Below are 26,023 nucleotides of genomic sequence, written 5' to 3' on the forward strand. Positions count from 1 at the left end.
ATTGCCAACGTATCTCTTAAGTATAAGACATTCCCTTGAAAACGTAATAGTTTTTACTCAAGTGAGAATCGATGAGGTTGAGAAGCAAAGATGTATGCGGATTTGTTCATATGTGTATTCAAAAATATATTTCTAAAGTACAATAAAATTGAATCATATTAATAAATAAACTTGTTGGAAACTCTGGATAAATCTATAGAACTGACGGGTTCCCGGCCCCAGCTGAAGACCCCCAAGCGTTGGCGGTGAACTCTGTAATAAGAATGAGATATTCTTGTTGCTTCGTATTATGTGATTTCTGTATCTGGATTTGAAGTGAACTGGCATTGATATTACTTATACTGGTATTCTATTGTTGCAACGATTTTCAACGAAAGAATCAATCCTTCCGGCATTAATAAATATACTCAGATTTCTTAACCACTATAAGGGGATCTGTATAACCTCGCGAGATTTTGTGTGTACATACTTCATGATAAACTCTGCGCTGTGTCGTAGCTCGCCGTCGCAGTTGATTGGAGTCAATGCATCCATTTTGAAATGAATTTCACTGCTACGAAACGCATCAACCTTGTTCCGCCTTAGCTGAAACATTAAATTGAATTGAGAAGCACATGAAACAAAGCTTCAATCAACTTGTATACCATGACATAATTTTCATGTATATGTCAGTACGTCATATGGTTAAATTTACTCTTAATAAACACATTCAAACATAATCAAGCTGCTTACATGATCCTTAAAGCTTGACATCGTGACGAAGCGCTTGAGAACGGTAATGAGAGGGGCTTTGTAATTGAGCAGTAGGTCAGCTGTACCATCGCCGATATGACACGCTGGTGAGAGTCCGTACTTACAGTAACGGCACTCAAGTGTGTTGAGTGCTGCCGTTACACTGTGATAATCGCCTTGTGTCTGTAAGAGGAGGCATAAATATACGGCACGAGGTAGTGACGCACAATGCTTGCCAAAATAATACGTTACCAGCTCTTAATAAATATCAAAGACGGAATAAAATCATGCTCTTATTATTCAATAAAAGCAAGAATGAGAAGAGAAGATAAAGCAAATAGTCGAAAAGAATTAAAACCACAATATAAATTTCACCTCAATCCAAGCGGAGGCGGCTTGGTCGGGGCTGTCGGAATTGCAAGTAACACAACCAGCATGACAAAAATCCTCATCGTATGGAGAAGACTCTTGATTGGCGTTCCCAAGAAAACGAAAGCTGTACGAGTCAGACCTGTTCCAGAAAAGCTGACGTTAGATGAATAGTTGAAGTACAGTGACAGCGTTTACCATGCGTGAAAATCCTGTTCAGATTAACATAGTAGAAGGATGGCATTTAATCCTACATTACTTGTAATCGTCATAGGTATCAAACAGCGACCATTGATTGAGTGGGGGCAATTGAAATTCAATATGAAAAAAGAATCAGCAAAAATACAATTCACCTGTTGAGAATTAACTCTTTGGTCCCACTAATGACGTCTCTGATGGGGCCGAGAGCTCGGAGTTTAATGCTATTTTCCATTGTGCGACTCACGAAGCCTAAATGTATTGCAGTTACGCTAAGATGAAGCAAGCGATTCTCGGAGTACACCCCGGCGATATCAACAAACCGCTCAGCGCCTGCAGCAGTCATCAAATCATCGTAATTGAGTTTGTAAACAATTAGTGCCTCTTATTTTAAAAATAGTCATATGTATAGTCTGTTCAAAGTAATTTCAAGGGCGAGAAAAGTGAAGGTAACTAGAAACCGTCACTAAATTATTATTATCATCAATACAAATTATTAAATGTATATACACCAGTAATTATTAGATGAAGTGTTCTAAATGATGATTACCCACCCATAATAATTTGCAAAGTGGACGTAGTTGGGCAGTCGCTGCCGTTTAAAGCGAACGCATAGGCATTGGTGGAGCCTCCTGTGTAGGAAACGTGAGATTTAGTCACAAATTTATGGACATTAATGGCACAAGGTTAACTAGCGCATAGTAGTAGTAATAGTAGTAGTATAATGGTTTGCTAGCTCTTCAGCTATCAAGCTATTTCGCACCGGAGGTCAAAATATAACATCGCCAGCGAGGCGGAAGGTCTCGGGTCTAGCAATCTTGAAAAAATGTAACTCAGTACTCACTGCAGTGAGTGACAGAGAGCGCATTTTCTCGTCGACGAAAACATGAAGTCACGGACAGGCAGACAGACTGACATGACTAGCACAAAAGGGCATTTTTCCATAAATGAGAAAATGCGCTAAAAAGATACAAAACCGTCAAAAGCAAAAAGGTGGTAGGGCTCAATCATTTCTTACTTAGAGTACAATTTCATATCACGGATAAGGTTTCAACCGACCATCGCGTCGGAAGTTCCCCTCAGGGGGGACTTCTGACGCGTGTCTGTGCTCGTCAGAAGTCCTATGGGATTTCGCGCTCCTGGGGGGATTGTTCCTGAGCGCCCCACCGCTGAACTCGCGGTGTCTGACCGTTGATCTCAGTTGTGGGGTTAAGTTATTATGTAGGTAGGATTCTCTGTCCCTCTCGTGCGGGCGGCCGACGTCCCGTGTTAGCGACCTCTTGTTCGAGTATCTTAGTTTCTGTTGCTTTTCACCTGTCCCTCCTTGTCACTTCGCCTGTTTGAGATGCTAACGCTGCCTCTTTCGAGCCAGATTTAGCGGGCTGGACAATTGAGACCTTCCGCCCCTTGTGGGTGATGATTAATTTGAGACTGAATAATTGAGACCTTCCGCCTAGCTGGCGATGTTATACTATGACCTCCGGTGCGAAATAGCTTGATAGCTGAAGCGCTAGCAAACTATTATACTACTACTACTTCGCGTCGAAGTTGACGAAAATAAACAGCTTACCTGATGTAAGACGTAGTGCGGATACGCCCTCGACAGACCCTTACGTATTACCAAAGGAGCCAAAGAAAACTTATAATAAACACGATCAACTCCAAATATGGCAGTCGCGGAAAACTTCTAAAGAAAAGGCGTTCAACATGAACAAATAATAATTGCCGCCGCAGTCAAAATTTAAGACATAGACAATAATTATCTTAAGACCTGGTAAGATGGTGAAACCGGAAATACAAATTATTTAAAACATTACAAAATGTGGTTCAAATTAAGTGGGCTTAAATTCGACTTGCTGCAGCAGGAGCACAAACGCCAACTATAGCATTGAACCGATTACAAACCAAAGAAAACCATCCCTACACAAAAACGCATAAACACTAAGAACCGAGGAGAAAGCCCGGCGGTCACTGCCTCATAGCAGCGCGTGATAAGCTTGGGTGTACTGACATTGTTAACATTAATGTAACGATATGAGATTTTTTCCGCCCTTATTATTTCGCGAAAATTTTACATGGCATCAGCATAAATCGCTTTCTGTCAAATATTGTGTTCATTATCCTTACAATATTGTGTTTACACTGAAGGATCAAATTTTCGTACTTTGAAACTCGAGCACCGCGACGTTCAGAGAACTAAGACCGCGCGTCTCGAACATATTTTGAATGTTGATATTGAATGAACGCGTGTGGACACTAAAAGTAAAGGCAGCAACGGCGGTTTGAGCCGCTCTCGCATGGCTTCGAAAGATTGAAAGTGAACATATAGTGTGGCCGCCTCACATTGCAGTTCGGTGCTGGACGAAAAGCCTACGCAATGCGCACTTCATTTGCAACTAAAATATAATTTGAATCCATCACACGAATTCAAACGAGATTGGGCCGGTATATAAACGAGATTTCGATTGAGAAGTATTACGACAGGGGAGCTTGTAAGATTTGTCGTGCTCCAACGACTAATGAATAATTAATTTTCAATTTCTCATCATGATTTGACCTATCAATTAGAAGCACCTAAATACGTAAATACGGAAGAATTACCGGCAATGAATCCGATACGGATAGTCGACTTGGGGACGGTAGCAGACATGTCATCAAGGTTGCCACCGTGCTTGTGGGTGGCGTATTTGAACAAGCCCAAGGCCACCTCGGCGACCACCCCGTCCCCGCTCACGACCACCACCCCGTCTACATCTGGTGTGTTGGCTGCTTCTTCAGCGAGTGATTCAGCATGACCAAGGTGAGTTGTCTGTGAAATAAATTTTTTTAAGCATATTGAGATTTAACAAGTAACCATTGCGTGAAGAATGGCGGCTTTCGGTAATAAATGTGTTCACGGATGCCTTCTCGTTAGCGGTTCTGACTAACCAAATTTGGAAGCTTTCAATGTGGATAGTTTTCTGGGAAACTCTTCAAGAATGCAACACCTGACTTAGAACTTTTTAGTAACGATACACAACAGCACTTGCAAATTTACTTTTTCAAAAAATCATACATGCGCAACATTCTCTCAAAATTGTATCATAAAAATTACACTTCTTCAAACCTAAAAGCTGCATTTAAAATTGTGTAAATTATTTGATGAAAATTGAATCCGAATAATTCTCTATAAATTAACTTCACTATGAAAATCTTACTCAAAAATAAGTTAAACAAATAAACTAAGAATATGTAGAGCTTTTTTAGTAGAAAATTCTACAAATGATTAGCTAAAAGTCTCAACTCGACCGAAGTTAGAAAGCTTGGAGTACATACAGTATGTGTATACAGGTTTAATTTCGACAAGCTTGACTCCTCAGCGGATAGAAAGTCGTGCGCTGTCGAGTTAAAAGTCTCACCACTGAAGTCGTAAGTGAATTAACATTTATGGTCACACTCCAGAACAATTAAAGAGCTAGGTGATATGAATTTAAACGCAAGAGGAAGAACGTGTTTCAACATCTAAGAACTATTCTTGCAATATTGATAGAACAATACTTACATTGGAAGCAATAAAATGCACTCGTCACAGAATGAAGGTTTGTTCATTTCCAAGTTAATATTTAATCACAAAAATGAAAAAATACGAGTCGGGCAAGTTTCATGAATAATTCTTTTTAATTGATCGCAAGTAAACAAAAGTTTTGAGGCTATAATAAGGGTTAGTATTCAACCTGAAGTAATATATTCGTACACACGTGCTGAATAAGTGGCTGATGCTAACTAAGCACTTATCAAGTTACGATGAAAATTTAGATTAGAAATTTATTGCTTCGATAATGAAAGGCTGATTTAACAGATAAAATCTTGCAACGAGTGCCTCAAGATCTAGGAAATACAGCTCCATAAAAGTTGGATAAAACAAGGTCAGCAGAATCGAAACTCAAATATATTAATTACCATGGCCACAGTTACGGCGATGGCTGCACGTCGTAGTAAAGGGGCTACGCGTCTCGCGTAGATGTCGGCGCCTGTTTTCTTACCCCCAAACGGGTTTACGATTGCCACCAAGCGACAAGGACGTTTCGGTACATCTGTGGACAATAAAACTTTTCATTTCTTGTATTTGGTAACATATAACAAAAGACGACTGTAATATGCTAGAGCTGATGAAATGCAGTAAAAACTTATAACGTAAACGTAATATAATATAACGTAAACCAAATTGAATTATCATAACAACAGAAGAATATTTCGTATGAAGTATAGAAGCGATGATGAGAATGAGAGCACAGAAATAATTGCGGAAAATTCAGGGATCTATTTTATTAATTCCATTCGTTACATACAGTATAAGTATTCGAAAAAAATTTAAAACATTTTTACTGTGTCTAGGGCGAGACAGACTTTCCAGTGAAACCATCATTTCAGCAAGCGACTGCCATAAGGTAGGCTAGAAGAGAGAGTCATCCATACTTCAAACCAGTAACTGGCGTGAAAGAGAAACCATAGAAACCCAACGAACTTTCACGCAGAGCCTTGCTCGTAAAAATCCAACAATAATTCGCGCATGAGTGGCAGGACAGAACTTCGAAAACCATTTAGACAACACCACGTTATGTTAAATATGACACTTGAGACCTTGAAATTACCTGGCCAAAGGCAATAATACAATCAATGAAACTTGCTCTCGACGAAATTAAGAAAAAATCTTCTAACTGAACATGAATGACATCCAACAGTTTTTCTAAGCGCACGACTCTATGGAAGCTAACACAACCAGAAGATGCGTGACTAGCCAGACATAGAAAACGAAAGTCATGGTCAGTCATCACAGGTATATTTCACAATGCACAGGCTAGCAATTCAAGTGAAGGAGCGTCGGATCCCAAAATAGACTCATAGAAAAAGCTTCACAGAACAGCTTGAATGTTAACTGTTACAAACGTGAATTCAAACTCAATATATTTATTTAAAGAACGGCAGCTTTTCTTTTGCCGTCCAAATTTTGTCAAGTCATATGAACGATGCAGCGTTGTCAGATATGACGTTCACCTCTAGTTTACCGCGAATAATTAATGAAATTTAGTATTATACTACTAAACTAAATTTTTATTTAGTTTAGTAGTATAATTTAGTTCTACGACTTCAACAAATAAGACAAAAAGGAACAAAAGTACCTGAATTGCACTCTGAATTTAGGAAGATAAATAGCTTAATAATCTTACCCAATATAATTTTCCACAGCGCTCTGTACCAGGTCAAGACAACATCTCTGTAGTCGTGATTGAAGACAATTACCCGGGTTTGCCAATCTCGTACGACTTCACTCGCACTGCCAGAGCCGCACCGAATACTAGAAGACGGCAGCACACGTTCACATATTTCGATAGCTAGCGCATGTTTGTCTTTTTTAGAATGCTTACACGATATCAAAGACAAGTTCTTTATTTGAGCTCGCAGTCGAGGACGCTTAGATGAAAGGTCAGGGGCATTTTCTTCGAAGGCGATCGAAGTTTTGGGGCTAGGAATAGGCCCTATCTGCCCACTTTTTGGAAAAATTTGTTTAGGAGATGCGTTTGTGATGGCGTGGCCGTTTTTAGTAACGAATACATCCACATCTGTGGCTGAGACCGCAGCGTATGAAGTAACAGTGGGGTGTTGTTCATGGTTGTTGAGCAAGTCAGTTGTTGACGGTTCGGAATAAGTTTTGCTCTCATTCGAAGTCGGATGAAAGACATCCGCTAGAGAAGGGCAGCAATCCACACACCCCTTGACGCAGTTCCAGCAGCTCAGCAACTGGTGTGCCGGCACGTGATATACATCTGAAAACAAAAATCGGGACAGAAGCATTTAAAATAATTTTATATCAACTAAACCTTATAGGTTATCCGAACCATTCTAAATCTCATTCGCGATTTAATTCAAGATATAAAAATAATTAAATAATTATCAGACTATTCACCACTGATCCCCACACATTCAGAGGTCTGATCAAAAAATTATTCATAAAATAATTATTAATTGTCCAATAATTCTAAACAGTTGTCAAATAGAGGAAAAGATAAAGTTGATCAGCGTTAATTAAGTTATTGTACTAATTTTCGAGAGTTGTTTTAATATTTCCAATGTAATATTTACAGAATATCGTACGCAAATGGAACGGAAGGCCGATTGCCGTTGAGTGATCAGTGATACTGATACTCGTAACGCCATTTCAAAAACATACTGTGTATTAGCGTCAAGTGCGGACATAGCTTCAACAAATGTTAGATCTAAAAGCAAAAATATTCATCGCCATTCATGTCGCACGTCTCATCGAGAAGCAGAAATATTTAACTAGATATAATTTCTACGCACTCACCTAGAGTTGAGTCAGCAAGGTGCCACGAAAGGCCTGTGTGATCAAGTTGGACGAGGTATGCACGACCTTTCACCGAAAAGCAGTTTTCCAACATTTTAACTGAATCCAAAAAATAAAGTCACTCCACAAAATTTAGGAACCTTTCAATAGTTCATCTTTGAATTGTTCACAGAGAATATTTACATCTATTTTATTCTTAACTTTAGGTGTATTTTGCATAAAATTTAACCCAGGTGCATAAAAAGTTAATTCTTGTCTTCATTATATTTTATTATTTTGTTGTTATTTTTTTTATACATTTTCAACAAACTTAATATGGATATTTACTCTATTTCTATGAAATCCATATATATATACAAATACATATGCATCTGCATTGTGCAAATCTAAATAAACAATCTGCAACATAAAAAAATTAAAAAAATTATCTCTACCGTAAAATACGGTTATAGTAAAATTAATAACAACCTTCATGTTAATTTCTTAGCGAATCCCACGAAGTCAATTATCGCCATGTAGAAGGATGTTCTAATCTGGGTCTGATAAAGAATGTTATATAAGCAGGCGGAGACCAAAATTTCTAGAAGTTGAGCAGCTGAGTAAAATCAAACCAAATAAATAAAACATACCATACGCTGGAATTTCGTCTAACGGTAAGGAGTTTCGTCTAACGGTTGTGTAAAGCAGCAATTGCAAATTACTTACATAAATAAATTTCTGGAAAAAATTCTCTTAGAGAAACTATCTTAAAATTTCTCCTATAGACTTCGTCGAAATCATTGTAGGTCAATGTCGCGGCTCGATATCGAGAGCTGGTCTTTACTCATGAGTCCATATGCGATCAATTTAATGCTCAAATAATCAAGATAATCGTTCAGCTCATGAGACCTTAAACTAGACAATTCAATTATTTTCCCACAATTGACAGAATGAACAGCAGTGAATTAATGCATACATACTGGCCTTATGCTGGAGTGAGCTGAAGTTAACATTGAGATGGAATTTTTTGTTGAAGAATGAAGATACACTCATTAGACTAGAAAATTAATTATAGGTTGACATATAAATTTATGGAAACTGGATACTGAAATTATTTCGACTATACTTCTTGTAGTAAGAGTACGCTAAGGCTGCACTATATACAATATAACTTAATGTTAATGTATCGAAGCAACTTTTTATCTTCTTGAGAGACTGAGAGTTAAGTTTCAAACAAAAAATGATTTGGAAAGTAATTGTAACTAAACAACTCGTGCACGCTTCGCAGCCTGAAACATTAAAATGATATATAAGTAGGTTTTGACTTAGCGAAGAAGAACAACTTCGAGTGTGAGCTTATTTACAATGCCAACATTCGGACAACAGACGAAGAAAGCCATGTCTTCAAAACAGAAGTTACGAAATATATTACATATAGGCCAAATCAAAGTGCTGTCGATTTCACGTCAAGGATGATCAAGAAGCTGGATTATTGTTTCAGGAGGTCAATGACTAAAAAACAACTTGGACATCAGTGAAAGGAGATGAAGTAAAAACTCGACGAACAGCATAAACACATGAAAGGTCACATCATTCACAGCTGACCTTGTATGCTGGTAAACAGAGTCATATTTCAATTCAAATTAAGGTCATAATGATACCGTGAAACTTCTGGTTACATAAATGATTATGATGAGCGCCAACACGTCGTGATTATTTATATTTACATAAATTCGGCTGAGGAGGTTTACATTCCGAAATGCAGAGAATAATTATAAATTTAATTTGTATATTAACGATTTTTTAAATTAAATGATAATAATGAAAATATTTCACGTCGTCTTCTCTGTGCAGGATGATAAGATTAGTTTATTTTCGAACTTACGAACCCAACTGACAAGATCAGAGATCTTCCAAGATAAAGTTTTAAGCGGTTTCTATTCATTTCCGGTAGAATTGACTTCACACTATTTTACATTGGGATGAAAGTAGTCTCTATAAATAACAGCACCTTATGACCAATAAAACAAGTAAACTTACTATGCACAACGCTACATTATTATGCATGTTAGCAACAAGCTGAAGCTCTCGCTAAATTAAGCACGAGACGCAGTTGATTTATCGAATCATTCATCAACGAATGGGCAGGACAAAATTACTACAAATAACTGAGGCGGAGAAAACCATCAGATTTCGTTCTCTAGTTGGCAAATATAAAGAGCCTCGTTCATCATTACCACACAATAATAAATGCATTATAAATGATGTGCTACCTTGTTGATGTTGCCAATGGAATTCCACAAAACTTTTCTACTCACAACAGACACAACTAAAATTTTAATTTTCTCTAACAAATGAAACATTAAATCTACTTTGTTTTCGAATGACTGGTGCGTGACGTGAAGCAGGATGGCTAATGGTGCAGCAATCATGAGTGATCGAAGCTCACGAGTGGTTTAGATGCCGGGCACGAGTCAAGGTAAGAAGTAAAACATGGCAAGCTATCAAGGCCGTCCCTGCAACGTCACAATAAATGGAGGCCTGGGAATAGAGAAAACTTGGTAAACGGAGCCTAACTATAAATGGAGGCCTCGGTATAGATAAAAATTTATTACTTGAGCGTCGCGATAAATGATGGCCTCAGAATAGAGAAAAATGTATAGACGGAGCGTCGCGATAAATGGAGGTCTCGGAAAAGAGAAAAATTGACAAGCGGAGCGTTGCTATAAATGGAGGCCTTAGCATAGAGAAAATTTGGTAAGCGGAGCGTCGCGATGAATGCCAATGATCGTGATTGCCGCCTCACATACTCATCATCGACAACTACTGGAATTTATATATTGTCAACAAACAGCAGAAAATACTTTTAAAGAGCAATCAAAATAGAATTTCTAATATGCGCATCGCCCTAGCCACTGAACAAATTTTCATTCCGTTAATGGAGTTGAATTAAATTTAATCAAGAGAACAAACTCATTCTCAAGTCGCCTAATAAATTCTAGAACCTCATGTTCAAAGTCGCATCTGAATTAATGTAGGAACTGAGAGGAAGAAACCTAGACCCGGAATTCTTGCATTGTGTTGATACATGAGTACTTGTTCATGTTGATTCATGAGGTTTGCGTAAGAGATAACAGCCTCAACGCGGCTGTGACATACCATTTAGATGCATCGTCAATTTCAACAGTATGAAAGAGTAATGCTATCTCATTAGATTTATTCGACAAGTGCTAGACAATCGAAACTAGCCACGTGCTCGTCAGTCGTCAATACCGAAAGCAATGATCAAAACAACGAGGTGTGCCGAGATAACGTAGCTGATAAGAATCCGGGCAACACACGATATATATGATCAACGAGTACAACTTTAAAACGATATTAGGACTCAATTCTATGCATCATGTGATGACATTTGTTGCTGTAGAACTTTCATGGAAAATATTAGAATTGCATAAAGCGAAATAGTAGAGAAGCTTATACGTTAACAATTACTGGATAGATATATAACGAAAAGCAGAATAACGATATATAATTATTGCATGCTGAGTAGCGTCAGTAGTAATCCAGTAGCTTATCATTTTATTCAGCGTGCTAATAATTAGCGATCAAGCGTAATGTATGAATAAAAAGTGGCACGATAAGACCGTATGGCGATGTAGGAAGCGAGTAACAGTGATGAACTTCACAACACTATCATGAGTTTGTTCGTTAATGAACGTTTAATGTAGAAAATGATACATAACAAACGTTTATGTAATAATACCTAACCTAAGCTTAAAATCGATCGTGACTCCGAAACTTCAAGTAGCACACCACCTGAGAATGGATTCTGGAATGTCATCGCCTATACCGTTAATAGTTATAACTAGCGAGCAATCAATGTACCACAGTTTGGGAAAAACTGAACTATATTCATCTTGGACCATTCAATTTACAGCAAAAATATCAAGTTGCCGTAGGAACGTCACCTATGATCTATGTCACAAACCGGGCCAATCGATAGGAACAACGTCGGCCCCTCCACTCAACCCCCTTTCAGTAGTGCAGTCAGCCAGGAGTGCCTCGGGCCCTCGGCACTTCTGAACCCCGAATTTGGCTGATTACGTAAACGAGTTGAAAAGTTTATGGAGTGAAACAAGTGGGACAATCGTCCTACCTACCTACCCTGGCTACCCATTTACTGATTAAGATTCAAAATTCAAGCAAGTGCACGGCAAAGACATAACACGTCACACATAGACATAATTATGTAGGCCTAGATTAGACGAAAACTTTTAATATCTTCCCAAATCCCAACTTCCCAAATGACGGCGAAGATGGCATTTCAGTTTAGATTTAGTTTTTAGACCATCACAAATGATACAAGGAAAAATTGTTGATTGTATATTTGAACCGGGTACTACGACTTCTCAACAGCGGAAAAGATTCAGAGTTCCATTCAATTTATTTGAAAAAAAAAATTACGGATATCAGCACGCATGGACCTAATCACAAAAAAAACTGCTTCAAATCTTCAAATAGTTTCTTCACTCCTCAAGATTCACGAAGACATAGGCTACCTAGTCACGAAAGCGGTTAGTTTACCAACAGTGGATAACAACTCGGTTAAGTCGGTTTTAACTAAGGTTATCGAGATCTTAGACTCCTGAATTCTTTCTCAACAAACACCTAAAAAATTGCCCACATCAAAGCTAATGAATAGATGACATAGTAATAAACTCTGACTAGACAGAGCAAAGCTGTGAACGGAAGCGTGCAACAAATCTCTTATCCGTGATTCTAGTAATCCAGCAGCTGCCGATGTGACCGACGATCGCCGACATCCACACACTCTCAACACTCGTGCAACACTGAAGCTGAAGCAATAGCAATGGCGTCCCGGTTTTTCTTTTCCGTATTTTTTTTAAGGACCGCTACGCCATGCAGCACATCACAATGCAACGAAACGATGCAACATGCGTGTGCTTCTCTTATCTTTTTAACACGCACGGAATCGTTACTGCACCTTCTTCCACTGTGACATTGAAGTAAATTTATAAAGTTGCAGATGTTGAAAATCATTGAATATTCGTCACTCCAAGCTATAAGAAACAAGAATAAGCTATCCACAAATACATAATGCTAATAAATTCACGACCATTTGCACGAAATACTCAGAGTGGATAAAGTTAAGTATTATTTGACACTAAACTGAACCCAGTTCGCGTCCGGTAAACGTTCATCCTCTGGTAAATTTGGGTCAGTTATCAAATAATTTATGTTCAGAATTTGGATGGGGCAGCGATTATTCAGTGTCATCTGTCATGTCTTTTTAGAAATTTGCTGCCACTCAATTCATAAAAAGTTGGGATGGAGGATGCGTGCGGATATCAGAATATTCAGATCAGATCAAATTGATTTTAATTTCAAGTGCCATTCCCTACTTTTTATTGTTAAATTCTATCACATAAATTCTATATCACTAACATTCTTAACAAACTGCCATCAGAGAACATAGCCAAGCAGTAGAATCTATACCTTCTACGATGCTGACGCTCTAAAATGAGCATCAAAATTAATATTCCAAATAAATAACCACAGCCTTTTAGATCACATTATCAATGCACAAAGACAGAACAAAAGAGGTAGAAACAATAGAAACAAAACAACAATAGAAGCAGAACAACAAATGAAGCAAAACTTGGCCGACAGTGAATTAATACCCAAGAGCTTAATATAACTAAGACTAACATAGCATGATCACACCGCACAGCAGCACCTTCCGAACATAAGTAAAACAGAAGAAGCAGAGGATCAGAAGCAATAATACTAGATATTGAACCGTCTTACGTCTAGAACTGCTAAGAAATGCAGGAGGAAGCGGCTGACCTTGAAGAATGTAGCAGCTAGCCGTGTGGAAGGCGACAATATCATGACGTTCTGACTGTTCAGATCAACAAAATTAAACTTTTTATCATCACAGGGTAACAGAGTTAGTTATATCACAAGATTGCTGCTTTAAAAGCATTTTCATCTTGCTTCGTTTAATGCTGGCACTGACGTAGCCTATAATTATGTATTTTGAAATGTGCTATTGCACGAGACACATTTACCGTCAATGCCGATAACGTCAACGTCAATGCCGATAACCTCGCAACGGTCGACGGCATTCGATAGAAACGATCTATTTTATGGACAGAACCAAATCACATATTTCCAGTGCGATCAAAACCGCTTGGCGGTCATCATGTGGTTATTGAACCCTATAAATCGGATATCTAACCTGTATTGTACGTTTTTTTCGGTGACGAACGGCAAGGTAAGTGCAGTTTTTGGCGACTCGTGTGTCATTTGTGGCGACTCGTGTGTCATTGACGGTGGACCATTTTAAAATTTGTGACAGATGTCAGCAAGCGGATAATTCTTTGTACGGTAATAATTTGAATAAATCGCTCTCAAATAAATCTGAAAGAGGCTCCAACAGAAAAAAATAGCAGAAAAATATTCTAAATCCAGCAGACCCTTGAGGTGACCTGCATACATCCAAAGTACTGCACAACAAAATAAGAAAACTCTTTTGTCATATTATACATCTAGCGGGAATATACAGAAAAATGAATAAACTATTTTGATATTATGTTTGGCTAATTATCAATATCACACTTATTCCGTCTGAACTGAGGTGCAAAAATAGCATGAAAATGCAGGGTCATCAATTAATTGCATGATAAAATTGAAATTATTGCACATTCCTTTTCAGACACGACCATTCCTAGTTTTCACATTCTCAAAAGTATTTACAATGACATGAATTCATCAGTACCTGCGGACCAACCATGCAACACACGACTAGCGATTTACCGACTTGCAACCAACGAAGAGATTATTTTTAAAAACTAGTTTCTATTCGGCAATGAATGCATGGGTCAAAGTTGATTGGCTGGTTAATAGCTGTCATGAGATTTACCTTAAAAAATCCAGCTCCTCAGAAGCGCTCACCGCAACGCAGGTCGCAAAATTGAGGGTCATAAACACGAAGGTCATTCAAAGTCAAGGCTATCAAATGCTCAAACATGACTGTCTCAACTCTTAAAGGTATTCATGTGCTGTGGAGAAGCATACATTCCAAGCACTATATATGTATAATGTTATATTATTATCGTTTTTATTTAGCCCGTTTATCTTACTATATTTATATCTATACACTATAATCATTTTGTTTGACGTTGCTCGTATACTAGTAAAATATTTTTTTGACGTCAGCTTTTCCGTGCCCTAACTGCATTATGTCAGAATTTTCGAATTTTTCTGTACTTGAACATCAATGCGTCGGAGTCGAGTTCGCGGAAATCCCAAACGTGTTTTTGCCCCAATTGGTTGTCTTTGTAAAAACTCGCTCAGAAATATACACCTTGACATTTCTGATGACCAACTGTTAACCACTCAACTGGTGTTCGCGCGAGCTCTCTCCACCAGCACATCTTGTTGTTCAAATCCTTGTTAGACCAAAAAGTGTAAATCATTCTGGTAAATACGTTTTAACATTTATCTCCATTGCCTTTTTTAGCGACTTCAACTGTTTGAAACTATTTTTTTTTTCAATATTTATTTTTTGCTGGTGTAGAAGAGAATTGGAACCGAGAGATCTCCGTTGGCCAATTGTCACAAAAAACTTAATTCGTATGGCAAATACCACTCGTATGCTGGAAGATCTTGTACCTACAAATGAGTATTTTTGTGCTGTAATCTTCTTCGCTGTATATTAGATCAATTAGTGAAGTTTCAAGCTAGATATTTACCGATTAGTTGACAAGCTTGAGTTACCATACTTAGATCCATCATCCATCTGACCGAAAATCCTCCTTGCAACACCGGGATACCCTGCAACACCGAATTACTTCGCAACACCGTGTTACCCTGAAAAATCGGGTAACCATGCACTACCGATTACCCTGTAGAATTAAATTACTCTGCAAAAAAACGAGGGGTTAGTCTATCGCTTCAGAGCAGCTACTCTGCATGATTTGATCAGAAAGTTCCAGCCTCAGCTAGCTTTAAAAAATAGTGCTATATATAGAATCGACCAGAAACCAGACATCACCTAGTTAATCATTTACGTTGACATAGTTATGCTAACGAATGACTGTGGCGTCTAGTTATTGTACTGTAAATGAGTTCCAAGGTGATCATCCGGTTATTATGAGTCTAAACTAATTTTACGTATTTTAATTGTGCAACTCATGCTAATTTTCGAAAAATGGTCGAAAATGTGCAAAAAATTTCTCGTTTATGCTTTACATAATAACTGGAAAGTAAATTTTTTCACCTTCACTGAAAAAAGTCGACCAATTTTGAGATAACCTAGAATTTTTATTAGAAAATTTTTGTGTTCCTAGAATACTTTCTTGGATACAATGAATTGTTTTCATGAGTAAATACACTGTAATCCTGAAATTCGCAGTGACTTGAAATTATTTTGGAAGTAACCTTCACCTTAATGGCTTAATCCGGCTACCTTTGACGACCAAATAACGCAATTTCACTGGAGAAGAGATGCCTCGAAAAAATAATAATAAAACTTGCACAATTGTAACACAAATGGTGAAACATTTAGCGAATATTTTTTATTTCTCCAGTTGTGATTTAAACTGGCCAACACTGGTCGATTAAAATTATTCATCTTGTAATAATTTTGCGCTGTAATTGCGTATAAGTAGAAAATTACTACGAAGGTAAAATTAATTGCAGGCATGAAAAGGCTTTTTATAAATTTCTCGTATCCTTTGTGCGACAATTTCTTCATTCAAGATGTATTGGCCCAGGAACGAATTCACAATTTACGAATAAACACTTTAATTGATTGTTAAAAGTGCATTCGACGCGAGAGTTCGTTTGAAAAGTTACACTGACTATTGACATGTTTTGTCAAAAGATTACGCGTATCAAGATACGAGAACGTCGTCAAACAGAAACTGAATCATTATATTATACGACGTGTGATTGTGATGCAATTTATGTCTAAGTCCTTATAGCTGTCATCAAAAATTTCAACATCTTACAGTGCTCAACAGAACAATCTAATGAGAAAAATCATTTAATTCTTCATAGACAATGTGAGCATTCCTGGCTGATTTCGAGAGTACTTACAATTTTTACCGCTCTTCATGAGAGGTAAACCTGCATGTTTGCGCAAATAAAAACTTTCTCGAGACTTTCATAGGACTTACTTCACTCATTCCATGAGTGAAACTTCCGGGGAACGCTTTTCTATTCGGTTCAGCGAGATGCTGCATAGTAAGTTTCTCCAATGCAGTTAACATGTTTTCCAACCTCATTGAGGCAATTCACTTGAGGGTTCATTGAAGGAAAACAGAAAACATCGCCATAAACATAGATTTTATTAGTTAGAAGTAACCAAATAACATTTAAATACTCGGCTGAAACATGAATGATTTATACCAAACAAATATGATGCACAGTACGTACATATTATCGTACAGTTGACACTTGAAAAGGCCACTTGGTGTACATACGATGAAGTTAAAGCTACGTGTTACACTGTACATGTTCATGAAGTCGTTGAACAATCGTAATTTGGAATGAGTTTATAATTAAAGAAAAAACTAATCAATGCATGGCTACCTACATTTTACCAAACATATATACAATCATAATCTAACTTTATTCTTAATTTCTGTTCAAAAAACGATTTATAGTACCGTAGATCAGTTGAGTTTATAGTTAATTTTCGAATTTATCAGCAATCAAGGATTGGCGTCTTCAATCGTTTACTGTAAAAAAGGAAGTCAATCATTAAGGAATAATAAAATTAAAACACTTTTGCTTCACCGATAAAGCTTTGTGCAAATTAAGACATTTACTGTACGTGTGGTAGAAATAAGCAAGCAAATTTAAACTAAGAGGTACGTATACTTATAACCTATTTCAATCTGTGAGTTATATCGTTAAAAAACGTTTTCACCATAAAATATTTTCTAAATAATAAAGTAATACCTACAATCAGCATCAAACATCATCGTAAAGTATGGTTGTATGACTGACCTTGAATGTTCTCAAGCATATATATATGACTGCTATTTATGCCATAATATATAATTTGTCAGGATCGAAATCGAACAATAAAGTTTTTCATTGAAAACAAAAACAACGTAAACAGTCTTCATAGTACTGTACGAGTCAAACGCTTTAGGAAATCCATTTCTCATAATTAAACTTGTACTATGTGTTTTGGTAAACTTCCTATTATAGGGTGCGCGCGTTGAATATTAAACACATTAAACATTCAAAATCGGAGGAATAGTGACCGTGTAATAACTCTTAAAGATCACATCAAACAAGAGAAATGTTACGTAAAAAACTTATTTTATACCCTTTAATCGATACGCGAATACGAAAATGAAAGCAAATCAATACATATATATCAACGAACAAGCCAGTATAGTTTCCATTCAATTCATGGAATGACGTGTGAAGATATTCCAATTCGTTTCTCAGACATAAATTACAGCTGATTGTTTAGGGACAAATGTCACGTAGTTGATGTCCAGTAGAAGAAAAAGTAATTACCAAATCAATTAGCACCAGAATACACAAGTAATTTACCTAATAACACAAAGTTTTCTTCGTAAATTTTAGTATGAATTTCCTTAATTACTTTTTACAGGCTGAGTGGTTGGTTACTCATCTTCATCATCGGCAATGTTTTTCAGTAGGGTTCCAAGGGCATATCCTGCGAACATAACGGCCCCAGCCACGGCCTTCAAAGTTTGTTCCGTTGAGTCATCGCTGCTTGTCCTTTGTAACTGTCGTCCATCGGCGCCATCCATTGCCCTGGCAGAGGCGCGAGATACTCTGGAGGAAACCATCGCGGCCTCTGGAGCAGCTCTAGCCAGGGCACGAGCGTGACCTGTGTTCGAGGAGACCGTTGACCCAGCGAACAATGACCCAGCCTGGGAGAAACATTGAGTTGCGTTGTTGATGGCATACCCAAAGTTGATGACGCTCTTCAAGCCTCCGGGAAGGTAACTTTCCAGAGCTTCATCGATGTTAAAACCAACCTGCGAAGCGAGCTCAATGGCCCAGTGGTGACAGTTCCTATCAGTCAGTAAGTAGGGTAAACCGTTCAGGGAAATTTGACGGGCCTTAGAATTGATTTGTTGGGGTGAACACTCCAAGCTAAAGCGGCGAGACATCTTCCACATGTAGGTAACATCCGGATAACCTCTATTCCAGTAAGGAATAAGGTACCCGTCTTCGTCATTGGCTTCGTAAGTTGCATCTCGATCCGTCCAATCGAAACAGAGCGCCCAGTGTTCGGCCACGCCACCGTCTATCTGTCGAACCATGAGCTTCACTGTGCACTGACGACGACGACTGTCGTTATCTGTTAGCCACGGAAACGTTTTTCTGGTGCCATCAAGCAGCGTCGAAAGCAAATCCATTTTAAATGTGACAACCAAATAATTCTTCTACAAACTGGTCGGCGCGTTTGTGGGTCGTTTAGGAGTTGGCCTCTGAGCGAGCAGGAGACCTGAGGATAATATATTTCAATTTTGGACCCATGTTCAACTTAATTATTATGTGTGATCATGCTAACCCCTGTATCAAATATTAAATCTTAGTGATATAGCTGGACAATTGGTATTGCGTGTGCAAGCGCTCAAATCACCCATTCGGTTTCATATCACAAGTTTCTAAAACAAACGCACGCATAATTTGAAATGTATACAAGAAATTCAGATTACAGCCAGTATTGATGAAATGAAATTATTTCCGAGTAGTATAGCTTGCAGTTTATAAGGATGTAGATAAGGCTGAATGTTCGAACCAAAAGTTTATCAAGTGAACTCGAGAACATAGTCGGAACTACCAACTTGATTACTTTATTTTCAACGTCTCAGCCGACATGATATACACATAGCGTTCCGAGTCCATTCTTCATGCCGGATATTCTTTATTGAAATAATTTTATGCCTGTATTATAAAGACTCGTCTTGCTGGTGTTTGCTGGCTATCATTATTCTTTAATCATAAAAATTCCCTCCCAAAGTCTTTCACACCCTAGTCAGGAAGATGTCACTCACCTTCAAATTGTTACAAATTTATGAGAACCTCTTCGCCTCAAATAAATGGAAGACAGTGTAAGCAATGGTGAAATCTTCAGATTTATTTTATTCCTCTCTGATTTTCTGGGATTTTTAATAGTAGTCGGCACTGTTTCACAGGTCGGCAGTTAATACTTGCTTCGTGTCCCGATAGAAGTGATCTGCTGCAGCACGGCTAAGCCCTTTTAAATGCGATACAAGGTCCGTTCAAGCAACATTGGCAGTACAGAACGCGTCCAAAGATAAACACGTGCATATCTTGTCGCAATCATGGTTAGCTTATCGTACAAAGAGTAACAGCCTCAACGTAGACGTTATGCTTTTTGTCTGTTAGATGCTTAGCACCGTAGAATTTATGAGTATTTTTAGCGCATTTTCTCATTTATGGAAAAAATGTACTATTGTGCTCGCCATGTCCGTCCGTCCGTCTGGCTGTCTGTCTGTCTGTCTGTCCGTCTGTCCGTCTGTCCGTGACCTCAAGTTTTCGTCGACGAGAAAATGCGCTCTCTGTCACTCACTGCAGTGAGTACTGAGTTATATTTTTTTTATTAATGATAATTATTTTCCAGTAGATTTTACACATTTAATTTTTTCATGGCATTCTTTTCTAAAATGACTTTTTAAAGTCCATGTAAAAGATGTAAGCGTGGATATTCTATGCATTAACCACATGCAAATCAGGATTTTTTGCAAAATACAGGTCCCAATTCATAATTGAGTTTTAATGTCAAACACATTTGATTTGTTAAGTTTACCGGCATAATAAGTAGTAAGAGAAAAAATAATCATTTATAAAATAAATTTGTTCACATCTATTTTTCTCTACTAACAGAAATAGTGATATTCTTTCTCAAATCGATTTATGAATTGAGAAGATGCCACAACAAATGAGTCATAACTAGATTAACTTCATATTTTTATATAGCATAAGTTAAACCATTTGTCCATGAAGGAAAAGATCCATTTTGGTTGGTGAGGGAATGAAGATTTCATGCCTCCTCTAAAAAAACATTTCAGAATCAGGGAGCGGGCCGAGATGAGTGGGTAGAAGGTAGAATTTTTTTAACTGAAATTAAACACTCGCACCTAAGAGTTATCAAGGGAAAATCGGTGGTCTGAAAAAAATGACAAAGAACGATTATGACGCTTGCAAAAATGTGGAACAGTGTGAAAAGAAATGAAAGAACTAAGTTGAATCTATCTAATGCAATCTTTTTTGTTGATATATTATTGCCGCATCCACGGTGTTTATGCAGCAAGAGCTAGCCGCTGTTGTTATAGATCGCGACATAGAACTCATGCCTTCTACACGTCTTTTAATACATCTTTTTGTTTACGAGCAAAAAACGCGATTTAAATACTCATTCTTGTATCACCATTCATTCTTGTATCAACTCAACAATCATACATTTATCCCCAATTGTATCGACACTCGCATGTTAACATTTATAATTGTATTTCAATGCAAAAGTACATTTCTCTTGAAATTAAGGTGGGATAATCTCAAAAATGATTGCTCAAGACAACAAACACATGTGTAAGAGTCAAAGCTTAGACTTGGTGCGAATGTGATTATAAGCGATTACATTTATTCCAGAATACTGTTCATGGTTGCATTGCATATGTGAAAAGTGGTTTCCAACTTTTTACGATTGTACCAATAACGGTCTTTTGGGCGTGGTGCGCGAACATTTGCTAAGTCATGAAAGATTTTGAGTTAGTATTCTTTTCTACAAAAAAGTGTTTCCAGCTTTAAGACAAGATAATCTTGAAATGATTTGAAACTGTTTCCAGGCGTCACTCACTAGATCCCAGCAGTCCACCGTTATATAAAAATTAAACTCCTTTAACGTGCAAAATAATCGGCATATGATATTGGGTAAAATAAACTTCATATTTACCTACATATTAGAGGCTGATGGGTAGCATTTGCCTTCTCCGGCGATTGTCATGGCGGCGTCTTCTAAAAAAGGAAACACTCCGAGATATGATAACATCGTCGAACTGGTATGGTTGATTACATACAACGTGTACACAACGATTGTGAGGCATGTTCTATCTAAACCTTATTGGTGTCTGGGAAAATTACAACATCTTACGTAGCTTATCAGGAAAACGACAATACATTAGTGATTAGACGATTAGATGACAATATAAGAATTTTAGGCTCAGATCGAGAATTCTATCAAATTTAACATCACTTTTTTAACTTAAATCCTTAGACATATCGTGTTTAAGCGAATTAAAGCCTTCACGGATTTATTGCACCCACTCGAAGAGCAAAACCTAAATGAAACGCTTTTCTGAGCTTCTTCATAGTCTGATCATTATCAATATCATCAGAATAAGGTAGCAGCGAATTGCTATATCAAGCTTCTTCAGTGCTATGAACATGTTTGTAACGTCAATGTTACTATACTGCCCCTACAGTCAATGAAGGAAGATAGAGAACATCGTAACAAATATAAACTTTATTAGCTAAAAATTACAATGTCCTTTTAAGCACAAGGCTAAAATATGCGCGATTTATGCTTAACCTAACGCGAACTATGACCATCGTATAGCTGGCACTTGAAAAGGCCACTAGGTTCACATTTATACCATGCTATACGAATTCGCTAACTAATCATAATTTAAAATAAATTTGAAGTTAAATAAATCAAGAGAACTATCAAACAGCTTGAAACTTTTCCAAAAGCAGAGAAAAATAATTAGATGCTATTTTTATTTTTACTCCACAGAAAAATGCAAAAATCCCTCAAAATTATTGAGTGTTCAAACTATTGAATTACGGATTAGCGTCTTCAATTATGATTGAAGCAACGATGATTAGTAAAAGATTAGTTCTAATTATTAGCGGAACAATAGAAATAAAAAAAACACCTCTACATCGTCCATAAAACCTTGTGCTAATTAACACAATGTATATAATGGACGTGTGAGAAAAATTGTAAAGCATAATTGAACAAAAAGACTGAACTGTACAAACTATATTAAGCAATACCTAATATCATTGAAGAACATTCATGATTATAAAATAATCTCATACGAGAAAGTTATTACAATAATCATCAAAGAATATCATTGATTGACATCTTATCATAATTTGCCAGGTTTGGAAACGAGCAATAAAATTTTGCCAATTGTCAAAAACCACGTGAACAATTTCCTAATCCTGTACAAAGCCAACTCATTCAGATCATTTATCTGAAGAATGACATTTCTGTTACGTGCTTTGAAACACATTCATTACTAGCTTGCGAGCTTCGCATTTGGACGCTTTATTAATGCAGCTAATTAATATTTAAAGGTTACGAGTTATGGTTTTGTTATCAAACAAAATAACCACAAGGAAAGTCCATAACTGTAAAAAAAATAAATCAGCCAGATTTTACCGGGCTGCAATAAATCAATTTGTTACAACCCAATTGACCCGAAAATTTTGATAAAGAGAAAAAAATCAATGAAATACTCGGTATAGATTCTCTTCAAATACCGGAATGTCTTGAGAAGATATTCCTACACGTTCTACTTCATAAATTATGCCCGATTTTTGAAGGAAAAATGCTTACTGTAGCAAGTTAAGTGCACAAGTTTAAAGGCATAATCAACTTATAAAGCCCTTAAAAAAAATTCTTTCACAGCCACAGGCATCGTGCCTCATGAGAAAGCCTTTTCAAAAAATATTTAAACTACAAGCAGCCACACTTCTTGTTCATGATTGTGGAGTGTGGACCGGGAAATAATTTTTTTTCAGTAGAAGATGAGTTATTTTGCAAATCTATAAGCACCAGAACAGACAAGGCATTTATCTAATTATTTTAGATTCTATATGCACATTTTAGTAGAAATCTCATTAATTACTTCTTCTAGACTGAGTGGTTGGTGACTCATCCTCATCACCAGCAATATTCTTTAGTAGGGTTCCAAGAGCATATCCTGCGAACATAACGGCCCCAGCCACGGCCTTGAAAGTTTGTTCCGTCGAGTCGTCGCTGCTTATCCTTTGCAACTGTCGTCCATCGGCGCCATCCATTGCCCTGGCAGAGGCGCGAGATACTCTGGAGGAAACCATCGCGGCCTCTGGAGCAGCTCGAGCCAGGGCACGAGCGTGACCTGTGTTCGAGGAGACCGTTGACCCAGCGAACAATGACCCCGCCTGGGAGAAACATTGCGTTGCGTTGTTGATGGCATACCCAAAGTTGATGACGCTCTTCAAATCTCCAGGAAGGTAACTTTCCAGAGCTTCATTGATGTTGAGACCAACCTGCGAAGCGAGTTCAATGGCCCAATGGTGACAGTTCCTATCAGTCAGTAAGTAGGGTAAGCCGTTCAGGGAAATTTGGCGGGCCTTAGAATTGATTTGTTGGGGTGAGCACTCCAAGCTAAAGCGACGAGACATCGTCCACGTGTAGGTAACATCCGGATAACCTCTATTCCAGTAAGGAATTAGGTACCCGTCTTCGTCGTTGGCTTCGTACGTGGCAGCTCGATCGGTCCAATCGAAATAAAGCGCCCAGTGTTCGGCCACGCCACCGTCAATCTGCCGGACCATGAGCTTCACTGTGCACTGACGACGCCGACCGTCGTTATCTTTCAGCCACGGGAACGTCCTCCTTGTGCCATCCAGCAGCGTCGATAAGAGTTCCATTTCGAATGTGACAGCAAAATAGTTCAACAAATTTGACGGCGTGTTTGTGGGTCGTTTATAGTTGGCCTCGGAGCGATCAGGAAACCTGTAGATAATCAATATTCAATGTTAGATTACAATTGTCAAGCCGTATCCAACATACTTACAATGTGAGCTAATGTCAGCCACAACATCTATTCAGTTCAATTGCGTGGATAAGCGCACGGCTATACATCTTTTTAAATTTCAAACATACACCTCCTCAAATAAAATATAATAATTTAGTTTAAGCACGAACTAATTTTTATTATAGAACAGAAATCGCAACATCCTATGATCCTATTGGGTAGTGGGTACTAGTATATTGCAACTTCCTACGACTGTTTTATTCCGAATTGAAACAAATCACAAACTAATTCATTTCAACAGTTCAACTCCCAGCTTAAAAATATTTTCGTAAGTGGCTGTAGTAAATCAGCTGTCATTTCAATTTCGCGATGTGTCCGTTTTCGGGGATTGAAATAAAGTAGTTGACTAAAGAAATTTTCTTTGAGCGACTACCGGAATCATAGAAAACGTGACAATTGAGCAACAGTAGAATTTATTCTTTCAGTTAAAGCAAATTTTATGAGCAAACTGCAAAATAAATGCGCCTGTAAAAAGTTAAAAGAGACAAAAATCTACGTTCTTACGTTTGATGTTATGCACTACAGATGAACTAATAAATTCCACTATATTACGCAACTTTACACATATTAATCGAAGTGAATTCGTGTCGGGAGCAAACTTAGCCCTTAGGTACTCACAGTTAATGAATTGGAGACTTTACAGAGACACTGATGGATACTTGATTTCTTCAAAGTTAGTTTCTTAGTCTCTGCTTTTTGGTGTCTTAGCATAAAACTTTAACACAGGTCAAAATTCACGAGTGCCCTCTTTCTTCGTAGTTCGTACTCTAGTACGAATGATAAACAGCTGCACGCAGTGCACGGTTAAACCTTCTTAAAGGCGACACTAGGTTCGTTCAGGCAACGAGTACAGAACGCGTATCGAACGTTCTCCTAAAGAGAAACGCGTGTATACCTCTTCACATTGAAGTTAGATTACCTTATATTAAGTTGGAGCTTCAACGTTGCAGCAATGTTGCTTATCACAAATGAATTAAATGAATATTTAACGTGATAATCCTTATTCACATTATTTTTTATAATATGCCATAGAAAACATCTGCTCGATCGCAAACGAACAAAGAATAATTTCTGGATGATATTCTTCTTTAAACGCATCAAAAAGCCAGAGAAATCAAGATCTGTGGAAAACCGTTTTTTTGGGTTAACACTATGTGCTATTATTATTGAGGAAATTTTCGATTGATTCAAAAATAAATTACTTTACTAAGTAAGACGAATTTTGATCATAAATTAATTTACTTTTCTTACACTGCAGAAATGTCGATTAGGTTCAGGAGAAGTGGTATTTTATATCACATAGACTTTGAATTAAACTGTTCTCCATTACCTTGGCAATTTGTTCTTATAGCCTTACTTCGTTCACGCTATAACAAGATAAGAAGTAGATAACATATTTTCAAAGAATGATACGCGTGACTCTTCTGTCCATGCACAGGGAATGAACTAATGTTGCTGGTGTGGTGAGTGGATTGATGTT

At 37.6% G+C, this 26,023-nt stretch overlaps 3 protein-coding genes across 4 annotated transcripts; all 3 read right to left on the reverse strand.

The window, feature by feature from the left end:
* Positions 1–100: 100 nt before the first annotated feature.
* Positions 101–7,891, reverse strand: LOC108665614 (ceramide kinase). The gene is made up of 10 exons (XM_018152389.2): positions 7,643–7,891; positions 6,507–7,103; positions 5,239–5,372; positions 3,901–4,108; positions 1,854–1,931; positions 1,455–1,632; positions 1,108–1,243; positions 733–915; positions 470–585; positions 101–252 (listed from the first exon to the last, which is right to left on the reverse strand). Exons 1-10 carry the CDS (start codon positions 7,734–7,736, stop codon positions 159–161), a joined length of 1,818 nt encoding a protein of 605 aa, XP_018007878.1. The 5' UTR covers positions 7,737–7,891; the 3' UTR covers positions 101–158.
* Positions 7,892–18,168: 10,277 nt separating this feature from the next.
* LOC125178424 lies at positions 18,169–19,869 on the reverse strand. The gene is made up of 2 exons (XM_047882122.1): positions 19,705–19,869; positions 18,169–19,151 (listed from the first exon to the last, which is right to left on the reverse strand). The coding sequence occupies exon 2, from the start codon at positions 19,060–19,062 to the stop codon at positions 18,298–18,300; it is 765 nt and encodes a 254-aa protein (XP_047738078.1). The 5' UTR covers positions 19,063–19,151; positions 19,705–19,869; the 3' UTR covers positions 18,169–18,297.
* Positions 19,870–23,357: 3,488 nt separating this feature from the next.
* On the reverse strand, positions 23,358–25,377 carry LOC108665598. Of its 2 annotated transcripts, none has more exons than XM_018152373.2 (2): positions 25,162–25,377; positions 23,358–24,461 (listed from the first exon to the last, which is right to left on the reverse strand). In XM_018152373.2, exon 2 carries the CDS (start codon positions 24,374–24,376, stop codon positions 23,582–23,584), a length of 795 nt encoding a protein of 264 aa, XP_018007862.1. In that variant the 5' UTR covers positions 24,377–24,461; positions 25,162–25,377; the 3' UTR covers positions 23,358–23,581. The 2 variants fall into 2 exon arrangements, with proteins under 2 accessions (XP_018007862.1, XP_018007863.1); XM_018152374.2 differs by having other exon boundaries at positions 25,158–25,377.
* Between the last annotated feature and the right edge of the window lie 646 nt (positions 25,378–26,023).

The sequence above is a fragment of the Hyalella azteca genome, unplaced genomic scaffold (assembly GCF_000764305.2).
Source record: "Hyalella azteca isolate HAZT.00-mixed unplaced genomic scaffold, Hazt_2.0.2 contig9708, whole genome shotgun sequence".
NCBI lineage: Eukaryota > Metazoa > Arthropoda > Malacostraca > Amphipoda > Hyalellidae > Hyalella > Hyalella azteca.